At 32.8% G+C, this 20,645-nt stretch overlaps 3 protein-coding genes across 3 annotated transcripts; 1 reads left to right on the forward strand and 2 right to left on the reverse strand.

Annotated features, from left to right (window-relative positions):
- On the forward strand, positions 1-1,207 carry LOC123916105. Its single transcript, XM_045967469.1, has 3 exons — positions 1-48; positions 206-821; positions 936-1,207. The coding sequence occupies exons 2-3, from the start codon at positions 258-260 to the stop codon at positions 1,164-1,166; spliced, it is 795 nt and encodes a 264-aa protein (XP_045823425.1). The 5' UTR covers positions 1-48; positions 206-257; the 3' UTR covers positions 1,167-1,207.
- A 116-nt stretch (positions 1,208-1,323) lies between these two features.
- LOC123916106 lies at positions 1,324-6,672 on the reverse strand. The gene is made up of 10 exons (XM_045967470.1): positions 6,193-6,672; positions 5,493-5,590; positions 5,324-5,366; positions 4,931-5,013; positions 4,780-4,844; positions 3,397-3,458; positions 2,532-2,591; positions 1,930-1,962; positions 1,773-1,838; positions 1,324-1,686 (listed from the first exon to the last, which is right to left on the reverse strand). Exons 1-10 carry the CDS (start codon positions 6,625-6,627, stop codon positions 1,609-1,611), a joined length of 1,023 nt encoding a protein of 340 aa, XP_045823426.1. The 5' UTR covers positions 6,628-6,672; the 3' UTR covers positions 1,324-1,608.
- Positions 6,673-10,183: 3,511 nt separating this feature from the next.
- Positions 10,184-11,377, reverse strand: LOC123916107 (DEAD-box ATP-dependent RNA helicase 36-like). Its single transcript, XM_045967471.1, has 2 exons — positions 10,718-11,377; positions 10,184-10,604 (listed from the first exon to the last, which is right to left on the reverse strand). Exons 1-2 carry the CDS (start codon positions 11,204-11,206, stop codon positions 10,413-10,415), a joined length of 681 nt encoding a protein of 226 aa, XP_045823427.1. The 5' UTR covers positions 11,207-11,377; the 3' UTR covers positions 10,184-10,412.
- Positions 11,378-20,645: the final 9,268 nt, after the last annotated feature.

Below are 20,645 nucleotides of genomic sequence, written 5' to 3' on the forward strand. Positions count from 1 at the left end.
TCGTCATTTTCATCACACACACCCTTTTTAGTTCAGTTCAGCTACTAGGTATGTACTTTTCACTTATACATGTATTTTTACATCATTATATTCTACTTATAAAATGATGGCATGTGTCATATTTAGCATAGTTACACTTACAATAATTTTGTGCAGAATACAAATTTTATTATCTTGATAATTTAATGTGCCTCTTTGTTCCTAGGTTTTCAGTTAATTAAGGTGTAACCAAGAGGAACATTAATTAAGGAAAAGCTATGTCTGGTGTGTCTCTAGCTGTGACTGGTGGTGGAAATGAAACAGATAAAAGGCAAGAACATGGAAGCATGACAATGATGGGTTCATTACGTGTAATAGAGCTACAACTTGTAGCTTTTGTATTGGTTTTCTCAGCAAGTGGTCTTGTCCCTCTTCTTGATCTACTCTTTCCTGCCTTTGTCTCAATCTATCTGTTGGCACTTTCACGTTTTGCTTTTCCCTCATACCGTCGTGGTGTGTCTCAATCTATTTTCCATGGAAGTAAGCTTTTTCAAGCTTATGTTATTGTAGGAACAATAGTTGGATTGTTCTTGCCTTTGGCTTATGTGTTGGGTGGATTTGGCAGAGGAGATAAACTTGCTGTGAAATCTGCAAGTCCACACTTGTTTTTAATCTCTTTTCAAATACTCACTGAAGATATAATAAGTGGGTTGTCAGTGTTTTCACCTCCAGTTAGAGCATTGGTGCCTTTGATTTATACAGTAAGAAGAATCTTTGTGGATATTAATTGGATACATGATGTTTGGCTCAATGTGACTTTGCCAGCAAATCCACACTTTAAGGTTATTTATATTTCATTATCACTAAATATGCAGACATTTATTTTTAATGTTATAGGACTAGATAGCTAGAACTTAGGAAGAGTATGAATTGTAATTTTGGTGGATTTTGTGCAGGATAAGGCATGGTTTTGGTTTGGGAGGGTTCTGTCTATGGCTAATCTGGTTTATTTCTCCATCAATCTTTTTGGGTTTTTGATTCCAAGGTTCCTTCCAAGAGCATTCAAGAGGTATTTCCAAGAGAGGGGAGAGATTTATGCTAAGGCTGCTGAGGACAAGCCACATGGGATCATCCACAAATCACATGTACCAGTACTAATGAAGAAAACAACAAATCTATGTCTTTAATTTGTCCAACATCTAATATAAGCAATTTTTCTTTGTTATGTCAGTGAAACTTGAAGACCAAGGTTTTTTGTTAATTGTTAACATTAATATTTAATAATAGTAACAATTGTGAACAATGGATACTATTAAACTGTGATTAAATGTCATTAACCAAAACTGAAAGAAAAAACATAGATGAAATTGATAAAATCAATTGTGGTAAAGTCAATGAGGAAATTCCTGAGAAAAAATATTAACCCTTCATAGTTCAAGAGCACAGCCAATTACTTTCCCTATATATCACTGCAGTCCTTACAAATTTACTCATATACACAAAGGTGGATCATTCCATTCCATCACTACTTTCTAGATAACAAGTAGTACTAACTAAACATGGTAACCGAAACAAAACAAAAACCAAACTAACATGGTGGTGACAGCTCTACAGCCAATAAGTATGAGGTTAGTTATCTTCTTCATCATCATCATCATCATCATCATGCTCCTTCATGATTGCTTCAATAAGTGCAGCTTCTTCTTCCTACAGGGAAGTTAACAGAAATCATAGAAGTGTCAAACTTAATTTCAGAAAAACATGTTAGTAACTCAAAGAATGAAGTGACATACCACCAAGGCATTAAATTCAGTCTCCTCGTCTATGGCATCAATAACAGCCGGATCATCAATCATGTCCTGTTTATTAATGTTACCTTGTCAGATTAATTATTTTATGAAGAATCTAAATTTGAAGTGAATTATTGCGATTGATTAATTGGCTACATACATCATCAGCCAGTTGAAACACCCCATTCTCATCCTGCACAAGAAAGGCCAAATTAATCCTATTAACATATTTTTATTATGCCAATTGTACAAATTCAGAACTAGAACAACTTTAACAATACATTGACACTCATATTCAGAGTGAAACGTTCAAGATTATATGGAATAATGTTACTATCCTCCGGGATTAAATATAACCACATGTATTATCACCAAAAAAATAATATAACCACATGTATTGATGTATCGGTATTGAATACTGACATGTGCGAATTTAAAATGTACACCCTCCGACTTCTTTATAAGCAAATATACTTACTTGCACACTTATTAATAAGTTGTTTTTTTGTCTTGATTTTATGTAAAATTTTTATTACAATTCCTAAAATGACCTTAAATTTACATTGGAATTCTACAATCATTTTAAAAAGTAGAACAATTAATGAGGGCATTTTTGGAAGAATAGCATTAAATAAACTTGATTTTGGTAACTTTTGCTTATATTTTAGACCAAAAGTTTGTTAACTTTTGGTTATAAATAAGATCAGAAGGAGTACGTTCATCGATAGTTATTTTCAGAAGCTTGTACAAGTAGAAGTTTACCTTCACAACTACAAAATGCGTTGGTTCAGATGGTGTATAAATCAGGTACTGAGAACCTTCCTGCAAAAAAGGACTATAAATCAGCACCCAGTACATCTTAATGTCCATAGTTGAGATCCCTTTTGTCGAGCTTCTAAGTTTAAATTTGGACGAGGACAAATAATAAAAATTTATCTATACAAACAAAGCATACTTCTTCATGATATAATGTTGTGTTGTGAGAAAGTACAATCAGTACTACGGAAAGAATCTAAATGTGTGAAATGTTGTCACTATAGTTCTGGAATATATTAAAATTATAGAAACATCCTTGAATGTATCTTGTGTTGGTAATTTGAGGGTCAAATTAGTTGATAAAACATATGTTTGTTAACCAAATTAACTAACGAGAGACATGTCCGATGATGTTTTTGTAATTTTGATTAATTCATAGAATATAGTGAGTGTCTGACACTTTCAAGAACCAAAATGACCGAACAAACAAGAACAATGTATATATGGACTATGAGTCGGAATCTTCCAAAAGACATAACAAGAACAATGTATATATGGACTATGAGCCGGAATCTTCCAAAAGACATAATCAAAACGGATGGGAAAACAAAAGCAAGACTTGTATGGTAATACAGACATTGGACAACAAAAACACGCCAATAAATTCATTTCAGTGAATTGGTCATTACAATGTGCATACCAGTGAAGTGAAAATAAAACACAAGCAGTCAGATAAAGTCAACACAATTTTGCTTCCTTACTAACTTGAAAACACTTGATGAAATTCTTCTATTAAAACAAACCATTCGAAAGGAGACGAAAATTCATAAGCATATTTGTGTAAATGTCTAATTAAAGGTAATAAAATTACCAGATCAAAATATGTAATTTCTACACCTTCACTTGGCAAGCCTTCCACTTCTTTACCATCATCTGCAAAATGGTAATAACAACTTTATATTCAGAGCATAAAATTCAAATAGTTGTGCAGTAGATTATTACTCTTAGAAGTAAGCCCCGATTATAATTCTTTTTATTTTGGGGTACATTCTGATAAAATTAGAATGTGTTAATCATCACCCTGGCAATAAATTGATAATAACTTCCTAAAGATTAACATTTTAATTAATTTGTTAAATGAAATCACAATCAGACATGGCAGTTAAAAAAAATGAAAATTAGGAATCAAGCATGCAAACCATTCAAGGCTTATGAATAAAAATCAGAAATGCAAAAATACAATTGAATAACAGTGAATATATATGGCATGCCTTTTAGGATGAAAAGAAGAGACATGTAAGATATTGTTCTGACTATGCAACAATTCATGGTCCACCATATTTGCACATGAAATTAGAATACGAGAGAAAAGTAAGTTATCTTCAAACTCCAAGGCCAGTAATTGTATATATAAATTTTCAGTTTTGCAGTTTGATATAAAAATAAAACAATGATTGCATTTGTTTTAAGCAAGGATATAAAGTATATGACCCAAACAAGTGTGCGCACAAATACATGAGCAACAACAAATTAAGGGGACATTTGGAAGAGCTTAATTAGGGTTATCTTATGATATAAACCTTGTGAAAGTGTTTGAAAGAGCTTATCAAAATAACTTATGACATGTCCATAAGTTGTTTTCAGTTAATTTTCACTAGTTCCCTGAGATAGCACATGGGAATACACAGAAGTGATGCAGAGTAAATCCCTAATCTCTTTGATTGTAGAAAAAGCTAATATATACATCCTAATGTGATAAACGCTTATTCAATAAGCATCTAATCAAAGCCGTTATCCAAAAAGCCCCCAAAATATCACAAGCATAAGTGACCTAGCAAATTATCCTTAGTAAGAAGGGATGCAAATTCCCACGAAAAGCATTGTAATAGAAACTACAAGAGAGGTGATGAGAAAAACATATCACGTATAACAAAGAGAAAGCTTATCTCTTCGCCAATAACTTTGCTTTGAAGCTGAATGGAAAATATCGAGCAACAAAAGTTGACACTCAACATGATCAAGATGTAAGCGAGTAGTATCCGAAAACTTGAAACTTTTGTAGCAAATATAAAAACAGAGACTAAATGGCATGTTGTGAGTGTGACTAACTTCTCATAAACTATAGATTCTGAATGTATTAGCAGCCACATCTGAACAAGAAAATATTTTAAACTGAATAAACCCTTTGCTTTGTTTATATTCTAACAACAAAAACATTCAACATTAGTACTTTTGAGAACGGGAAAATACATGCCTGTGCGGAAGTCAATTATATTTCGTTCTGTGTAGCTCAAACCACCACGTGCCGTGTAACAGAGCCTGATATGGAGAGACATATTTTGTAAAGATCAAACACAGTTAATATCATGAGTGACTTTCTAGACAGCAAGAAATCAGAAACATACCCACTATGAACAAGATGCATGTGTATTTTGGCAAGCGCAAAAGCTGCAGCAGGCAGAATAGATTCAATTTTCTCTTCATCGATCTAAAACACATAAGGAAGACATGAATTTGGGTAAGAAGATTCACCAAAGGGAAGAGAGGAAATTAAAAATGTATTTTCCCATGCATGAGGTTAAAAAAAAAATTGGTATGCATGTGGAAACTCATTTTAAAGTTAATCCCTAATTCCCCATAGGAAAAAGAGTTCAAATTTCCATACTACAAATCCATTCAAGATAACATTGATAAACATTAGTCCTAAATCAAAATTAGATGTAGCAGTTACCAACAAATAGGAACATCAAACAAATTTAGAGACAAATGGACGCTTAGAATTCATGGCAGAAACTTACATCTGCGAATCCATCAAGTGTGGTCTTCAATACTAGCACAGGCCTGCAGTAAAAATCCCATTTCCTTAGTCAATAGTAATCAATAAAAATTAAAAGATACTAAAATTTAGGGTTTGTGGGAAGTTAGAAGATCACTCAAGAAACTAGTAAATATTTTTTTATTACTTACGTGTCAACAGGGTTGAGCAACATGCATTCCTCTCTATCAGAATTTCGGAACACTCTTCGTATCACACATTCCAATGGAAGGTTATTCAAAGGATCAACCTGTTAACCACTTATTTAAAATTTGAATAATTACAAAATTTGAATAACTACTCAAAAGTCAAACCAATACAATGGTTCACACCCACATACACACATTTTAACACAATTAGCTTATATATATATATAATAAAACCTCCCTATAATCAACCATCAATAAGTAAACCACCATATTAGTCCCGACTTTGTAGGTCGCTCTCAAGTCTCAAATAGATCCTTGACTTTATGAATATTTCAAAAAGGTCACCGACTCTATTAAACTGACAAATTGGCACCATCCTTAGTATCAATTAAGTCCCTATATTTTAACAACTTACTGTCAATTTAGTCCTTAAGTTTATCTACTTACTACTATGGTTCTGTTTGGTAAAAAATAGAGGCCGATAAGCTAGCTTATACCTTTTTGAAATATTCATAAAGTCAGAGACCTAATTAAAATTGTCCTACAATCATGAATTCATCATCATAGGAAACTCAAAATTAGAGAATCCTTACCCTAACTTACCACCATATAATATAATCATAATCATAATCCTTAAGCTAATGCATTATTATTGTTAAAAATGGAATGAAAACAAAAACAGAAGAAAACAAAAGAGACTCACTATAGTGGCAAGTCGATTTGTTGAAGTGAGGAGAACAACGCCATTTTCGTCGACAGAGAAACCAGTGGGAGGGTCTGGCAACGGCATATCATCAGAGAAATTATATAAAGATAAATTAGAATCAATAACTGCATTTCGAACATCATCATTTACAGAAAATTCACCCAAAACTTCAAAATCGTTGTCGAGATTCAAAGTTTCAGAATTCTTCTTTTTCTTCTTCTTTTTAGAGGTAGAAGAAGAAGTAGTAGTTTTGTTACGGTTGATAGGGCCAGTTGGGGATTTGGCTGTTGCAGTACATGAAATTGTAGTAGTAGAATAATAAGAATTAGGGTTTTGAAATGAAATTGAGATTGGAAACAAAGGTGATTTGAGAGAGACACGAGACTTGAAAATTGCTACTGCTGCTGCTGAGGAGGAGCAATGTAGCGCCATTTTTCTCTTTATCTGTAAATCTAATCTATGCACTATCTTTATGTCCACAACGGAATTGGATCTGGTGCAGTCACTTTTCCATGCAGTCGTTTTATAGCCGTCCGATTAGATCGGACGGCTTAAAAAAATGAAGTCAATAAATAAGTTTTTAAATCATAACCGTCTGATCTTGATCAGACGACTGTAGATGGCCTGAATGCATGACTGCACCAAAAAGGTGACTGCACGAAATCCGGTCCATGCGACAACTCACTCTCATAATTTATTTTCATTTCTTTTTTCTAATTTAGATGTCACTATTTTTGTTTAAATCCAACGGTTGTAATCTTCCTGCTTTCAAATCTGAAGGTCTTCCTTTAATATAGGAATATTTTTTTAACGTCATCTCATTCTCATACACTTGCAATTATTATTGTTATTATTATTTTATAAATTTAGTGAGTAGTAGTGTTTATAAGTGTTTGCTTTGATTGCGTAAAAAAAAAAAAAAAGTGTTTGGTTTGAATTACGTACACAAACTAGTTTAAAGATTCGTGCATTCGCACGGCTCTATTGATTTTTATTTGACATCTAAGAGCATCCATAATGGAGCACTTCATTTTTAAGTACTTAAATGGTCCCACATAGACACATCATCAATTTATTATTTTTTTAATAATAGTACCTAATAGGTACTCAACCCCTCCAATGGAGCATTTCTTAAAAAGTTCTAAAATGGGTCCATCAATAACTCCACATCATTAAAATTTGAAATTTAATTTAAAATAATATTGCCAAATTAAATTTTTTTGAATATATTAAATAAAGTGGGTCCCATAAAAAGAAGAGAGAGAGAGTTCTTATATTAGAAGTGATACCTATTAGGTACTAAAATGTGTTGTGCTCCAATGGTAGTACCTAATAAGTACCATGAGTACCTAATAGGTACTACACCATTGGAGATGGTCTAAGTTTGTCATTATATTAAGGTAAAAAATTTATTTAGAATTAAATATTTAAAAAATTATTATATATTATTGTTAAAATATAAGTGGAATTCGTAAAAAAAATATATATATATAAGTGAAATTATTGTGTTTTTTTTTTAAAAAAAATATTGTGTTTTTTCTTGTAAATTTATTTCTTCAATTTGTTATGTTTCAGTGATAAATAATGGTCCGTGTATATTTTTAATAAAAAATTATAAATTTTATTTGAAATATTTAGGGTAATTTATTAAGTTTGATACTATTTAACTTTATTATTGTCGGCGGTTAGTAGTAAACTTGATAGTAATATTATTTATGTTTCTTTTCTTTTTTTGATGGAAAATATTGTTTATGTTTATTTTTTTAATAAAGTATTGTTTTTATGCGGTTTCTTCTTATTTTTTTCTATATTCTTTCTATAATTTTTTTTATTGACTAAACTTTCTATAATGTTTTTATTTTTTTTCCTATTTTTATGCGTATAGATTGTTTTGTTTCTATCTATAATTCGTTTTATTCCTATTTTTAAACATATCATCATATTTTTTTATTTATCTTATATTTTTCTATATTTTATTTTTGTATTTATCTTATATTTTTTCTATATTTTATTTTTGTATTTATCTTATGTTGTTTCTATATTTTTTTTAAAAAAAAAATTAGTAATAGATACACTTGTCTAGTGAAGAAATGACAAATTCATTTTAAACTCACATTCAAAAGTGAGAAAGTCAGTATTCGAATCCGGATAATAACATTTGATAACTTGTGGACTAATGGTGTTTAGTTTAATGGTGTTTAGTTTAATTGACAATGGTATTGACAACTTGAACATTTTTATCGATTGAATCTATGTTGTTGATTGCACGCTATAGCAATATAGCATAGCAGTGGTCCTCTACTAGGCCATAGGCATGTGAAATGGCGTTGAGAGTAACAACAATAGTGGCCGCTATTAGCGGTGCTACCTCGATATATTGTGGTTGAGATTTGATGGTTGCTATTACAATTTTTGGGGGAAAATTCTAAAAAAATAAAAAAAATTGAAATTATCAATTTGTTAAGGGTGCATTGGTACTTTCGTATTCATTGAGTGACTTAATATTGTCACTCACGAGTTCGATTATGACCATCATTGATCTCATTGCTCTTTATTTTGCTTAATTTTTTATGGGATGTGTCTACCCGATCATTTGTACTTTCTATATATGGTTATTTTGCTGCAACAGTTAACCCGATTTATTTGCTTAAGCACTCTTCGGCCTTACCACGTATCTTCTGTGATGCCCTATTTCTTTCCCTCTTTCTTTCTTTCTTTCTTCTTACGCGTAGCACTACATGTCATTCTTTGGTTTTGTTGAAAACTAGTTTCGTAAGTTTAAGTGTTTTCCTATTTCGAATTTTTTTCTCTAATTTTTTATTTTTATAACGTCCGCTACTTAATTAAATAGCAAAAGAGCAAAACTGAAAACAAAAAGGACGCACGAGAAACAGAGGCAATTCACTTCACTTTGTTTAGCCGATCTTAATGCTATTAAATAAGGGTCATACTAACCGGTGCTCCCGGGGCACTGGTTAAGGAAACCAAAATTAGAAAGTTTTGAAAAGAAAATAACACTTTTTAAACTTTTGAGAAGTTGACTGCACAAATTCCAATGCCAAATTACTATTTTTGCATCCTTAACTAGTGCCCGGGGCACTGTTTAGCATTTTCCATTAAATAATCATTGTGGTCACTATAATAGGCCAAAATTCAAATCTTGCCGTTACTTGAAAAATGAAAATAAAAGAACTTTCTTCTCATCCCCGCACACACAATTTCTAAAATTTATACATAACTTCGAAAGAAAAAATCATTCTTCTATGAAACCCACGTTTATTGGAGATGTTCTAAACCCTCGTCTGTTTGGTAAAAATAAGCTATAAGCTAGCTGATAGCTGAAAAGCTAGTTTATAGCTGATAGCTGAAAAGCTAGCTTATTGAAATTAAAGTGTTTGGTAAAATTAGCTTTTAAAGTGGTTATTAAATATAAAATTACATAATTGATAGTGGGTAGTTTATTTTTTAGAGTGAGTAGTTATTAAATTAAAGGGTAAAAATGGAATAAAGTGTAAAAAGCTATAAGCTATAAGCTCAAATGCTACTTGAAATAGCATCTGAAAAAAAGCTATAAGCTAGTACAAAAAGCTTGTTACCAAACACCTCTAATTTTTTGAAACAAGCTTATAAGCTCATATAATAAGCTATAAGCTAGCTTATTTGTGTTACCAAACAGAACCTTAGTAAAGGAGACCCATCCATTTAAAAATCAATGTTCAAGCATATGGTAAAAACACAAAACATGAATGAAAAACTATATAAAGTTGTTAAAATCTACACTGTTAATTTTTCAATTAAATATATTTATAAATACAACACATTTGATCAAAACTTATGAATCAGTTTTCACTTTAGAGATGCAAACTCCTAGACTAGTGTATCCTTACCTATTCCTTCTACTCTTTTGTAAAGAGGGCTAAATTGTATACTAACTCTGAATTCTGCAGAGCTATACAAACATATTAATTAATAGGCAGAACAGAGATAATACAAATACAACATCAAATGATAGAATCACATAAACATTAAAATAAAAATAAAAAAGGGCGGTCGAAAAGGCAAAAACAAAGCTAAACATAACATAACAAAATAAATTTAAAAAAGTTTCTGGCAAAGGTGAATAAAAACATGCATTAAGAAAAACACTAAGACAGCATAAATCAATAAAAAGCACATTTAGCACAAATGATGGTTGATCGTCAAAATGCGGAAGCAACTTAAACCCTCCCTTCGTAAGCTTGAAAGGCATACGGCTTCTCTTGATAAGTGTCACACAACTTTTGCATATTAGTAGTCATGTTTGCTGAAAATAAGATATTTTGCCGGTTTTTTGGTAAGTATTGAAAAATAGATTTCAAATCCTCATTAAAATTATCCAGGAGTTGGTCTGCTTGATCCAAGACAAGAAACTGCAGTAACAAGTGTCAGCTACTAAGTTTCTATCTCATGTATGTTTTAAAACAAAGCAAATACATAAAAAAAAAAAAAAAAAAGTAATTGATAGTATTAATAATCACTTTACCTTAGTCGCAGCAAACATATCAGCGATTTCAGGATTATTCTGAAGCAAAACATTGATCCTCCCGGGAGTGGCGATAACAAGGTGAGGCCTGGTGAGCAAATGTTTTGCTTGACTACGAATGTCAAAACCACCCACAACCGCAGCAACGCGGAGGCGGAACGGGTGGCCAAGGGCAAAAAACTGATCCACCAGTTCACAAGCAAAATCGCGCGTGGGCGTCAAAACGAGAGCAAATGCAGCAAAAGTAGGATTCTCGGCGAGGCGGTGGAGAATAGAAAGCGCAAAAGCTGTCGATTTGCCGCTACCAGTCTCATCGATTCCAATTACATGACGCCCTTCTAGAACCTTCGGGATGCAGTGTTGTTGCACGGGCCGCGGAGTTCGAATCCCCAAATTATGGCAATTGTCCACTATCAGCTCCGAGAGTCCGAGATCTGAAAACGATGACATGTGTTCAGTGTTTTCGGCGTCGTTGGTGCCTTGCTTCATTGTATTACTGTGGTGGGCAGGATGGCGGTACGAGGCAGGACAAGGAAGAATATAATTTAGGGTTTCTCTGTAACACAGATGATACGATGAATCTATTTATCTACATATCTCTAGATTTCCCCGGAGCTCGCTTAGATTGCATTCAATTGTATCTTTTTTTGATTCATTATTAAAAAAAAAACTCTTTATTTTAAAAAACAACTTATCAAAAAAATATTTATGTAACTCAAATCGAATATATACCATCAAAGATCTTAATTTTTTTTTTAATAAATCACACGGTTCCATGCAGCAATAGATCTTAGCAATTCATTTCAAATCGGTCAATTCATATTACATCTTAATAAAATCAATGTAAATTAATCTTAACCATTAATATTAAATTGGACAGTCCCGATTAAAAACAACGAAAAAGTTGTGTGAATATCTAATGCAAGTAAGCCTTTTCTGAGGTCGCCCTGCGATATTTTGAAAGTGTTTTATTCACGACCATTAATTTTGTTCATAAGGTAGTCTTTATTTAATGACTTAATAGTATGGACCAAAAGTTGTGATGAAGAGAAAACCAAAACTTGTTAAAAAAAATTATATGGACTAGAAACAAATATTGAGATATTTACGAGACTAAATATTTATTTAACCCATTGTATAATAATGTCACATGTCAAAGTTTAATTGGGAACGATAAGGTACTGTACTTAAGTTTTGTCCTTTATTTTATTGGGAAACAATCATTTTGATCCCTTAATATGCAACTCGTTGTCATTCTGGTCCCTCACTAAGAAAAAACTATTAAATAGTCCTTGAATATGCATTCCGTCGGTCAATTTAATGCCTGACGTTAAATTTGGCCGTTAACTTAACAAAAAAGCTTATCTGACGTTTTATTTGGACACACATCAGCTTCCTGAATTGACATTAATTTGACAAGTGACTGATAATATGACAAAGGACTAAAATGACATTAGAGACCAAATTAAACCAGCTAACGGAATGCAGATTCAAGGATTATGTAGTAGTTTTTCCTTAGTGAAAGACCAAAATGACAATGAGTTGCACATTAAGGAACCAAAATGACTATTTTCCCTTTATTTTATACATTGTCATCTTCATCTCACATCACAATGCTGTGTTTTTCGTATTTGATTTTCCATCTTACAATTTTGAATGTTCTTTTGATATTAGGATCTGTTTTATATTCAGGAGTGAGCATGCAAATGTAATACTCACTCCGTTCTTTTTTATTTGTCATTTTAAAAAAATATATATATATAAAAATGAAAGTGTGTTATTGCACCATATCTTCCTATTATATTCTAATTTTAATCCATCAATAATTTTTTTTTTTTGCACAAACTTTCTATCTCCAATAAATTTAATACATTATGTACAAAAAAAATAAATTAATATGCTATGTACCATTTTTTTTTAGCTTTCCAAATATATAACATTAATTAATTTTATTGAAAGGAGGTTATAATAGACAAAATATAACCTTAAATTATCAAAACGACAAATAATTTGAAACAATTTTTTTTCTTTTTAAAACGACAAATAAAAAGGAACGGAAGGAGTATTCAATAATCTATACTATATATAAAGAGGATACAAATATTTTTTGTGTCGACTTTTCGTAATACCAACAATACCCTTATTTTTTAGCAATAAAATTTTTTTATTAACAAACTCAACGTAACATAAAACACATATTTTTTTTAGCAAAAAAAATCTTTTATTAAGAAACTTTGGGCCAACATTGTGAAGCCCTCCTCCTTTTCTAGGCCCACAATTTTTCAACCCTCAGTTACTACTACAGAAGAAAAAATAAGAAAGAATTAGTGAGACTTCTGTCTCTTCTTATTACAATCATCATCATCATAATCATAATCATCATAAATACCCTAATAAATAGTGAAGTACTCTAAAACCCTAAAAGACGATAATGGAGTTGCTCGAATCATATCTTGATCATCACGTTCGGATTCCAGAGCCAACACATCGCATATACAAGCATGAATGCTGCTTATCTTTTGATAATCCGGTACATTCTTCTTCTTCTTCTTCTTCTTTGATTTTGTTTTTTATATTTCATTTTTCTATGCATTTTGTGATTGTGTTTAGAACGTGGATTGTACATAGACATGTACAGTTTTCTTGCATTTGGATATGCGTATGTTGCTTCCAATATTAGAAAGAACGGGCATTCAGTTTATTTCCATATAAAGAAGACTAAAAAGGTTCAAGATGATAAGAAACCCATAGGTACTGCTTCCTTACTAGTTTTATATTTTATTTATATGGTTTTTTTGTCCATTGTAAGTAGGTATTATTGATGATTTTATCCAATGTAGGTATTGATAACAATGAATACGAGGGAATTTATACTATAGTTGCATTTCATCCTATTGATGATGTTGACAACTTCAGTTTGAGCATATTACCTGACTCTGTTTCTTATCCATTTCCTAATAAATATGATGTATGGTGTACAAATTAATGATATTATTATAATGAATACGAACAAATATGAAAATAAAATGTTTATTCTATTATTTAGAATTGAATTAAGTGTTGATCTTTGTCTCCGTGAGCATATCTTATACCCCCTCCGTCTTATTTTATAAGATCTCATTTGACTAAACGCACTATTCATTATCTTGTTTTGACCGTATTTTTTTAATAATATATAGATGTAAATATTATCATATAAGATTTTGTTTAATTTATTTTGATGAGTATTTTCAAAATATCAAGTTTTTATAATTTTTACTAATAGACAATTAAAAATATTAGTGATCAAAATTATACATTGGCATACGTGCAATGGTCAACTAAGTCTTATATTTTGGGACAGATGGAGTATGTATCTTGTTTTGATCGTTTATGATAAATAATTGTTGATGAGTTAGTAGTTGGTGTGATTTTCTTATAATTATAAATCTGCTAAATTAATTCATATTTTTAATTTATAATTAGATTCTTTTTAATGCACCAAAAAAAAATTGGTCAGATTTTATATAGTTGTTTGTAGCGTAGAGGTTGTACTTGTTGCACACTATACACAACTAAAGTACTTGTTTAAGCTGTAAATTTTTGCCAAAATGATGACATTGTCATTATCTTTTGGAACACTTTTTATGATTATATTCACGATTTTTACAACTAGATAATTTTTTGCTCCAACTATCATCATTTCAATCTTACCAATATATTCTTATTTGTTGGGAGAAAATTACCATATACAAATAACCACTTAAAAAACGATACGCAAATGCCACCGTATAGTTGATTATACTGTACAAGTAGCAATATTAAAAAGTGCACTTTTATGGAGGCTAATCGTGCTACAAATTAATAATGATTAATTGATACATATAGTTTATCCGAAAAGTAGTGGGGGAAAATATCTAATCCTGTATTCACCATTGAGCCAATATTTTTTTGCCAAAAGTAATTAAGAATCGATATCCACTGATCTCACACTTAATTCTTATTAGAAATTTAAGTGTATTGTAGTTAGTGATTAGTCTTATATTTTTTTTTTGATAATAATTTTTTCATTAAGAGGATAATTACACATGAATAAAAGATATGTATTGTTAACCTATTTTAAATGGCAAAATCAATTCTTTTAAAAACAATATTCATGAACTTAAGAGACACAACATTGTTATGCACGACCTTTTTAACTTTTTGTAAGATTCACGCTATCTGGTGCTAAGAAGCCAAAAATGTCAAATGCAAATGATATAAAAACATGTTGAATGTCGGAATATGTTTTTTCATATTTGGTCACTTTCCTTGAAGCAACTTTAAGGGGAATTTGTCCCACAATAAAAAATTTAGTCCTCAATCCCACAAGTGCGAAACTCCGATAAGGCCCACACAACATGTTTTCCCCTATATACACCATAACATCCTCTGGTATGAGAGTCCATCTTCCGTTATGTGGATCATTCAAAAAGTTCACAGGCACATCTATTTTTATAGATATTCTCGATCGTCTAAAAATATAAAAAATGACTTTCCGAACAAAGTCGTGCCAGTATTTGAAGTCTAGAAGCTTTTTACAATGTATTATGTCCTCTTCAAAGTTATCTAGACACTTCTTATGACAAACAAGAGACCAACATCATCAACAAGAAATAAAGAAAAATGAACCGTCTTATCTATCCCCGATAAAAGTGTCTTTCCCGGAGTTTTATACATTTTTCCGGAGAATTTACCCCTTTCAAATGACCAGTATTCTTATAGTGTCTAAAGACTCCTTATATGACTTACATTGATCGTTAGTAGATTATCTCTCCGATCTCACCAAGATTAAGGAAGATAACATTATAAAACAAATTCAGTCATTCCCTACATTTATTTATATAAAATAAATGTCGCATCATATTCGGATATTTTCTCAAAATTCCAACATCTCTTAAATGCATGAGATATTTACAACTTGTTCATCTCTTTACTTTAACTGCAGCATTACCATCATCACATTTCCAAATAAAAAACAAAAAATATTCCATCATGCAAATTTTATACTCCTATATATTGGTACCATCAGTAATTCTCTACTTGAAAGGAAAAACAACTGTGCAGAATCACTTTTTTGGCTCTTTTTTGACCGAAACTGAACAAAATCACTTTAAAAGCGAGATATCATGAGTATTACTTACGTGACCATATCTTGCTCATGATGGAATATACTAATTCATCAGTTAGCTAAGTAGTTAGAAGTCAGTTTGTTTTGTTTGATCCTAGGTAGTTAGTTGGTTAGTCTAACTATCAAAAGTTGTTAGGAATTAGTTAGGCCAAAGGTAGTTACTTGTAGCTTAAGTAACAAGCATAAATACACCTTAGTGTATCAATTGTAATCAACTCTTTGGCCCCTATTGTGGATGAATAAAACTTTTCCTATTCTCTCATATTCAGTTGAAAAACAATAGAATCTTGTTCATCTTGTTCACTGCAGTTTTCTGAAAAACTGCAAGCTTGCCCAAGGTCAAGCCTACGTGCTTGCCTGCGCGCGCCTGTCTGCTGCTGCTGAGCCTGCAGCTGTGCTTGCAACCAAGCCAATTGCTTCCTGCTGCGCCAACAATTGGCATCAAGAGCCTGGTTCAATCACAGAACAAGAGTGAATTGTGTGAAGGAATCAAGTGAAGAAACACAAAGTGAAGCTGTGTAGATTGATTTCTTGAAAATTCAAGATGAACACCCAAGGTTTTGGTACCAACATTCTGATTCTTGATGGAAAGAATTGGGATAGATGGAGTGCAGTGATGAAGTCCTTATTTGGAGCACAAGAGTGTCTTGAGGTAGTGGTGAATGGATACGATGAGTTGGGAGCAAATCCAACCAATGATCAGAGAAATACCTACAAAGAAAACAAGAAAAAAGACTGCAAGGCTTTGTTCTATATCCAGCAGAATTGTGATGCACAGCATTTTGAAAAGATTTCAAAATCAACTAAGTCCAAAGAAGCTTGGGATATACTCGAGGGTTACCATGATGGTGGAACCAAGGTCAAGAAGGTGAAATTACAGGCCTTTAGGAGGCAATATGAGTCTATGGTGATGGAAGAGGATCAAAAAGTAAGTGATTTCTTCTCAAAACTTCTTGCACTTGTTCATCAAATGCAAAATTGTGGAGAGAATGTCACTGATGAAATGATAGTAGAGAAAGTGCTTAGATCCTTAACTCCAAACTTTGATAATGTGGTAATAGCTATAGAGTATGTGAAAGATACAGCTACAATGAAAATTGAAGAATTACAAAGTGCTTTGGAAGCACATGAGATTAAAGTTCTCAGTAGGGGTTCAGAAAAGAAAGAACAACAAGCCTTGCAAGCTCAAACCAACAAGAAAGATGATGGTAACAAGAATTTCAAAAAGAAAGGAAAGGGTAAAGCAAAGTGGCTCAAGAGTCAAAATTCAAAGTCAGATGACAAAGCTGAAACTTCAAAGGGAGGAGGCAATGTCAAAAGTCAAAACAAGAAGAGGAATTTTGATAAAAGCAAGGTAAAATGCTATAATTGTGAAAAATTAGGTCATTTTGCTGATGAATGCTGGTATAATAAAGATCAACAAGAAGCTAATGTAGCTGAAGACAATGATGCTAAGGCAGTGTTGGTAATGGCTACTACTGGTGATGAAACTCACAGAAATGAGGAATGGTTTCTTGATTCAGGCTGCTCAAACCACATGACACCTCATAGAGAATGGTTGACTAGTTTTGATGCAAGCAAGAAGACTAGCATTAAACTAGCTGACAGTAGTGAACTGGCAGCAGAAGGCACAGGGAAAATTGTGTTCAAAGGCAAAACAGGCAACACAGTCATCATAGAAGATGTGTTCTATGTCCCTAAGATGAATTGTAATCTCATTAGCATAGGACAATTGGTGCAGAAAGGTTTCTCAGTGACTATGGAGGACAATTCATTGAAGCTGTTTGATTCAAAAAGGAACTTAGTGTTGAAGTCTCCTCTGGCAAAGAATAGAACATACAGATGCAAGATTCCAAGTGATAGTGTGATGTGTTTGTCTTCAAATATAAGTGAACCAGTTGAAGAAATATGGCACAAAAGGTATGGACACTTGAACTATAGAAGCTTAAGAGATTTAAATTCTAAAGAACTTGTATATGGCATGCCTAAGATCAGTGTGAAGCATGCTATATGTGATATCTGCATAAAGAGCAAGCAAAGCAGATTACCTTTTGTGAAGGAGATGGCTAAGAGAGCAAATGCAGCCTTAGAAGTGATTCATTCAGACATTTGTGGTCCCTTTGAAGTGCAGTCATTGGGAGGAAGCAAATACTTCATTACATTTGTAGATGAATTCACTAGAATGATGTGGATATTCACCATAAAGCTGAAGAGTGAAGCTTTATCAGTGTTCAAAAGTCTTAAAGTTTTAATTGAGAAGGAGAGTGAGAAATCAATTAAAATTTTAAGAACTGATGGTGGAGGTGAATACACTTCAAAAGATTTTGAAGATTACTGCAAAAGTCAGGGTATAACTCATGAGGTTACAGCTCCTTACACACCACAACACAATGGACTAGCAGAAAGAAGGAATAGAACATTGCTGAATATGGCTAGGAGCATGATTAAGCAGAAGTGCCTGCCACACAAGTTCTGGGGTGAAGCAGTCACTACTGCTGCTTACATCTTGAACAAGTGTCCTACCAAGAAGCTGAAATCAGTACCTGAAGAGGCTTGGTATGGAAGAAAACCAAGTGTGAAGCACCTCAGAGTGTTTGGTTCACTATGTTACAAGCATGTGCCAGATGCTAGAAGAACCAAACTTGAAGACAAAAGTGAAATAATGATACTTATAGGGTATCATCCAACTGGTGCTTACAAGCTATACAACCCTGTCACTCAGAAAGTTCATTTCAGTAGAGATGTAATTGTGAATGAAAATGAGAAGTGGAAATGGGAGGAAGAGCCAGTGTATAGCAGTGAATCACAGTCAACATTCATTTATCCAAATTCAAGTGATGAATCAGATGGAGGTGAAAACTATGATGAAGGTGAAACAGTCAATGATGTTGATCAAATTCAAGGTGCAGAGACCAACAGTGATATGAATCTCTCAAGTGATGATGATGACAGGATTCATATGGTTGGAAGAACTCAGAGAACAAAACGTGTACCTGCTAGATTGAAAGACTGTGAAGTAATTCAAGACAATGCAGTGAATAATGAGGGTGACCTCATTCATTTTGCATTATTAGCTGATTCTGAACCAGTAAATTTCAAAGATGCTTTGAAAAGCAATGTGTGGAAGAAGGCTATGGAAGAGGAGCTTAAGTCAATTGAGAAAAATCAGACTTGGAAGCTAGTTGCCTTGCCAGACAAGAAAAAGAGAATTGATGTGAAATGGGTGTTCAAAGTGAAACTGAACCCTGATGGCACAATTTCAAAGCATAAAGCAAGGTTAGTGGCTAGAGGTTTCTTACAGAAACATGGTATTGACTACAATGAAGTGTTTGCACCAGTTGCTAGGATTGAAACTGTGAGGTTGGTAGTAGCACTGGCTTGTAAAAATAGATGGAGAATGTACCATTTGGATGTCAAGTCAGCATTCTTAAATGGTCCATTGGATGAAGAAGTATATGTAGCTCAGCCACCAGGTTTTGAAATCAAAGGAAAAGAGGAAATGGTGTACAAACTGTACAAAGCTCTATATGGTTTAAAGCAGGCACCTAGAGCTTGGAATAAGAGGATTGATCAATTTCTTATTCAGATTGGATTTAAGAAGTGTACAGTGGAATTTGGTGTTTATGTTCAGAATCTCAACAATGAAGATTTGGTCATAATTTGCTTGTATGTAGATGATCTTCTCATAACTGGTAGTCAAAAACCAGAAATTGAGAAATTGAAAGGCAAGTTAAAGGCTGAATTTGAAATGACTGATCTTGGAAAGCTATCATTCTTCCTTGGAATGGAGTTTATTGAAGTGCAAGGTGGAATAGTGATGCATCAACAGAAGTACATCAGTGAACTGCTTGATAAGTTTGAAATGACTGAGTGCAAGCCAATTTCAAACCCTTCAGACACAAACTCTAAACTAGATGAATGCAAGGATGAAGAGGGAGTAGATCCTACACTATTCAGACAAATGATTGGATCATTGAGGTACTTGTGTAATAGCAGGCCAGATATCTGCTATGCTGTAAGTGTAATCAGCAAATACATGAATAAGCCTAAGAAATCTCACATGAATGCAGCAAGGAGAATTTTTAGGTATGTAAAAGGTACAATGAGGTATGGATTGCTATTTCCTACTGGTTTGAAGAATGATTGTGAAAGCTTGAGTAGCTATTCTGATTCAGATTGGGGAGGAGATGCAACAGATAGAAGAAGCACATCTGGATATGTGATGCTATACAATGGTGCTGCAATTGCGTGGTGTACCAAGAAGCAGCCAGTGACTGCTCTATCAACATGTGAAGCTGAATATATTGCTGGCACTTTTGCTACTTGCCAAATGGTTTGGCTTGACTCTGTGCTAAGGGAACTAAAGTGTGAACTGCAGAAGCCTTTGAAGCTTATGATTGACAACAAGTCTGCAATCAATTTGGCAAAGAATCCAGTTTCACATGGAAGAAGCAAACACATTGAGACAAGGTTCCACTTCATAAGAGAGCAAGTTATGAATGGAAACATTGTATTAGTGTACTGTCCTACAGAGATTCAGCTTGCAGATGGTTTCACAAAATCTGTGAAACTTGACAGATTTGAGTTTCTAAGAGAGAAGTTAGGACTTGTTAGTGCTTAGCCAACTTTGAATTAAGAGGGAGTGATGGAATATACTAATTCATCAGTTAGCTAAGTAGTTAGAAGTCAGTTTGTTTTGTTTGATCCTAGGTAGTTAGTTGGTTAGTCTAACTATCAAAAGTTGTTAGGAATTAGTTAGGCCAAAGGTAGTTACTTGTA

This window comes from Trifolium pratense, linkage group LG3 (assembly GCF_020283565.1).
Source record: "Trifolium pratense cultivar HEN17-A07 linkage group LG3, ARS_RC_1.1, whole genome shotgun sequence".
Classification (NCBI taxonomy): domain Eukaryota; kingdom Viridiplantae; phylum Streptophyta; class Magnoliopsida; order Fabales; family Fabaceae; genus Trifolium; species Trifolium pratense.

Bases quoted from the DNA above. Each gene is read 5' to 3' on its own strand.
- LOC123916105 (XM_045967469.1), top strand. From the start codon at position 258: ATGTCTGGTGTGTCTCTAGCTGTGACTGGTGGTGGAAATGAAACAGAT. The intron at 822-935 runs GTTATTTATATT...GATTTTGTGCAG, and splicing joins CAGCAAATCCACACTTTAAG to GATAAGGCATGGTTTTGGTT.
- LOC123916106 (XM_045967470.1), bottom strand. From the start codon at position 6,627: ATGGCGCTACATTGCTCCTCCTCAGCAGCAGCAGTAGCAATTTTCAAG. The intron at 1,963-2,531 runs GTAAACTTCTAC...TTTCTTGTGCAG, and splicing joins CGCATTTTGTAGTTGTGAAG to GATGAGAATGGGGTGTTTCA. The intron at 1,687-1,772 runs GTATGTCACTTC...ACTTCCCTGTAG, and splicing joins CTGAATTTAATGCCTTGGTG to GAAGAAGAAGCTGCACTTAT.
- LOC123916107 (XM_045967471.1), bottom strand. From the start codon at position 11,206: ATGAAGCAAGGCACCAACGACGCCGAAAACACTGAACACATGTCATCG. The intron at 10,605-10,717 runs GTAAAGTGATTA...TTGTTACTGCAG, and splicing joins ATATGTTTGCTGCGACTAAG to TTTCTTGTCTTGGATCAAGC.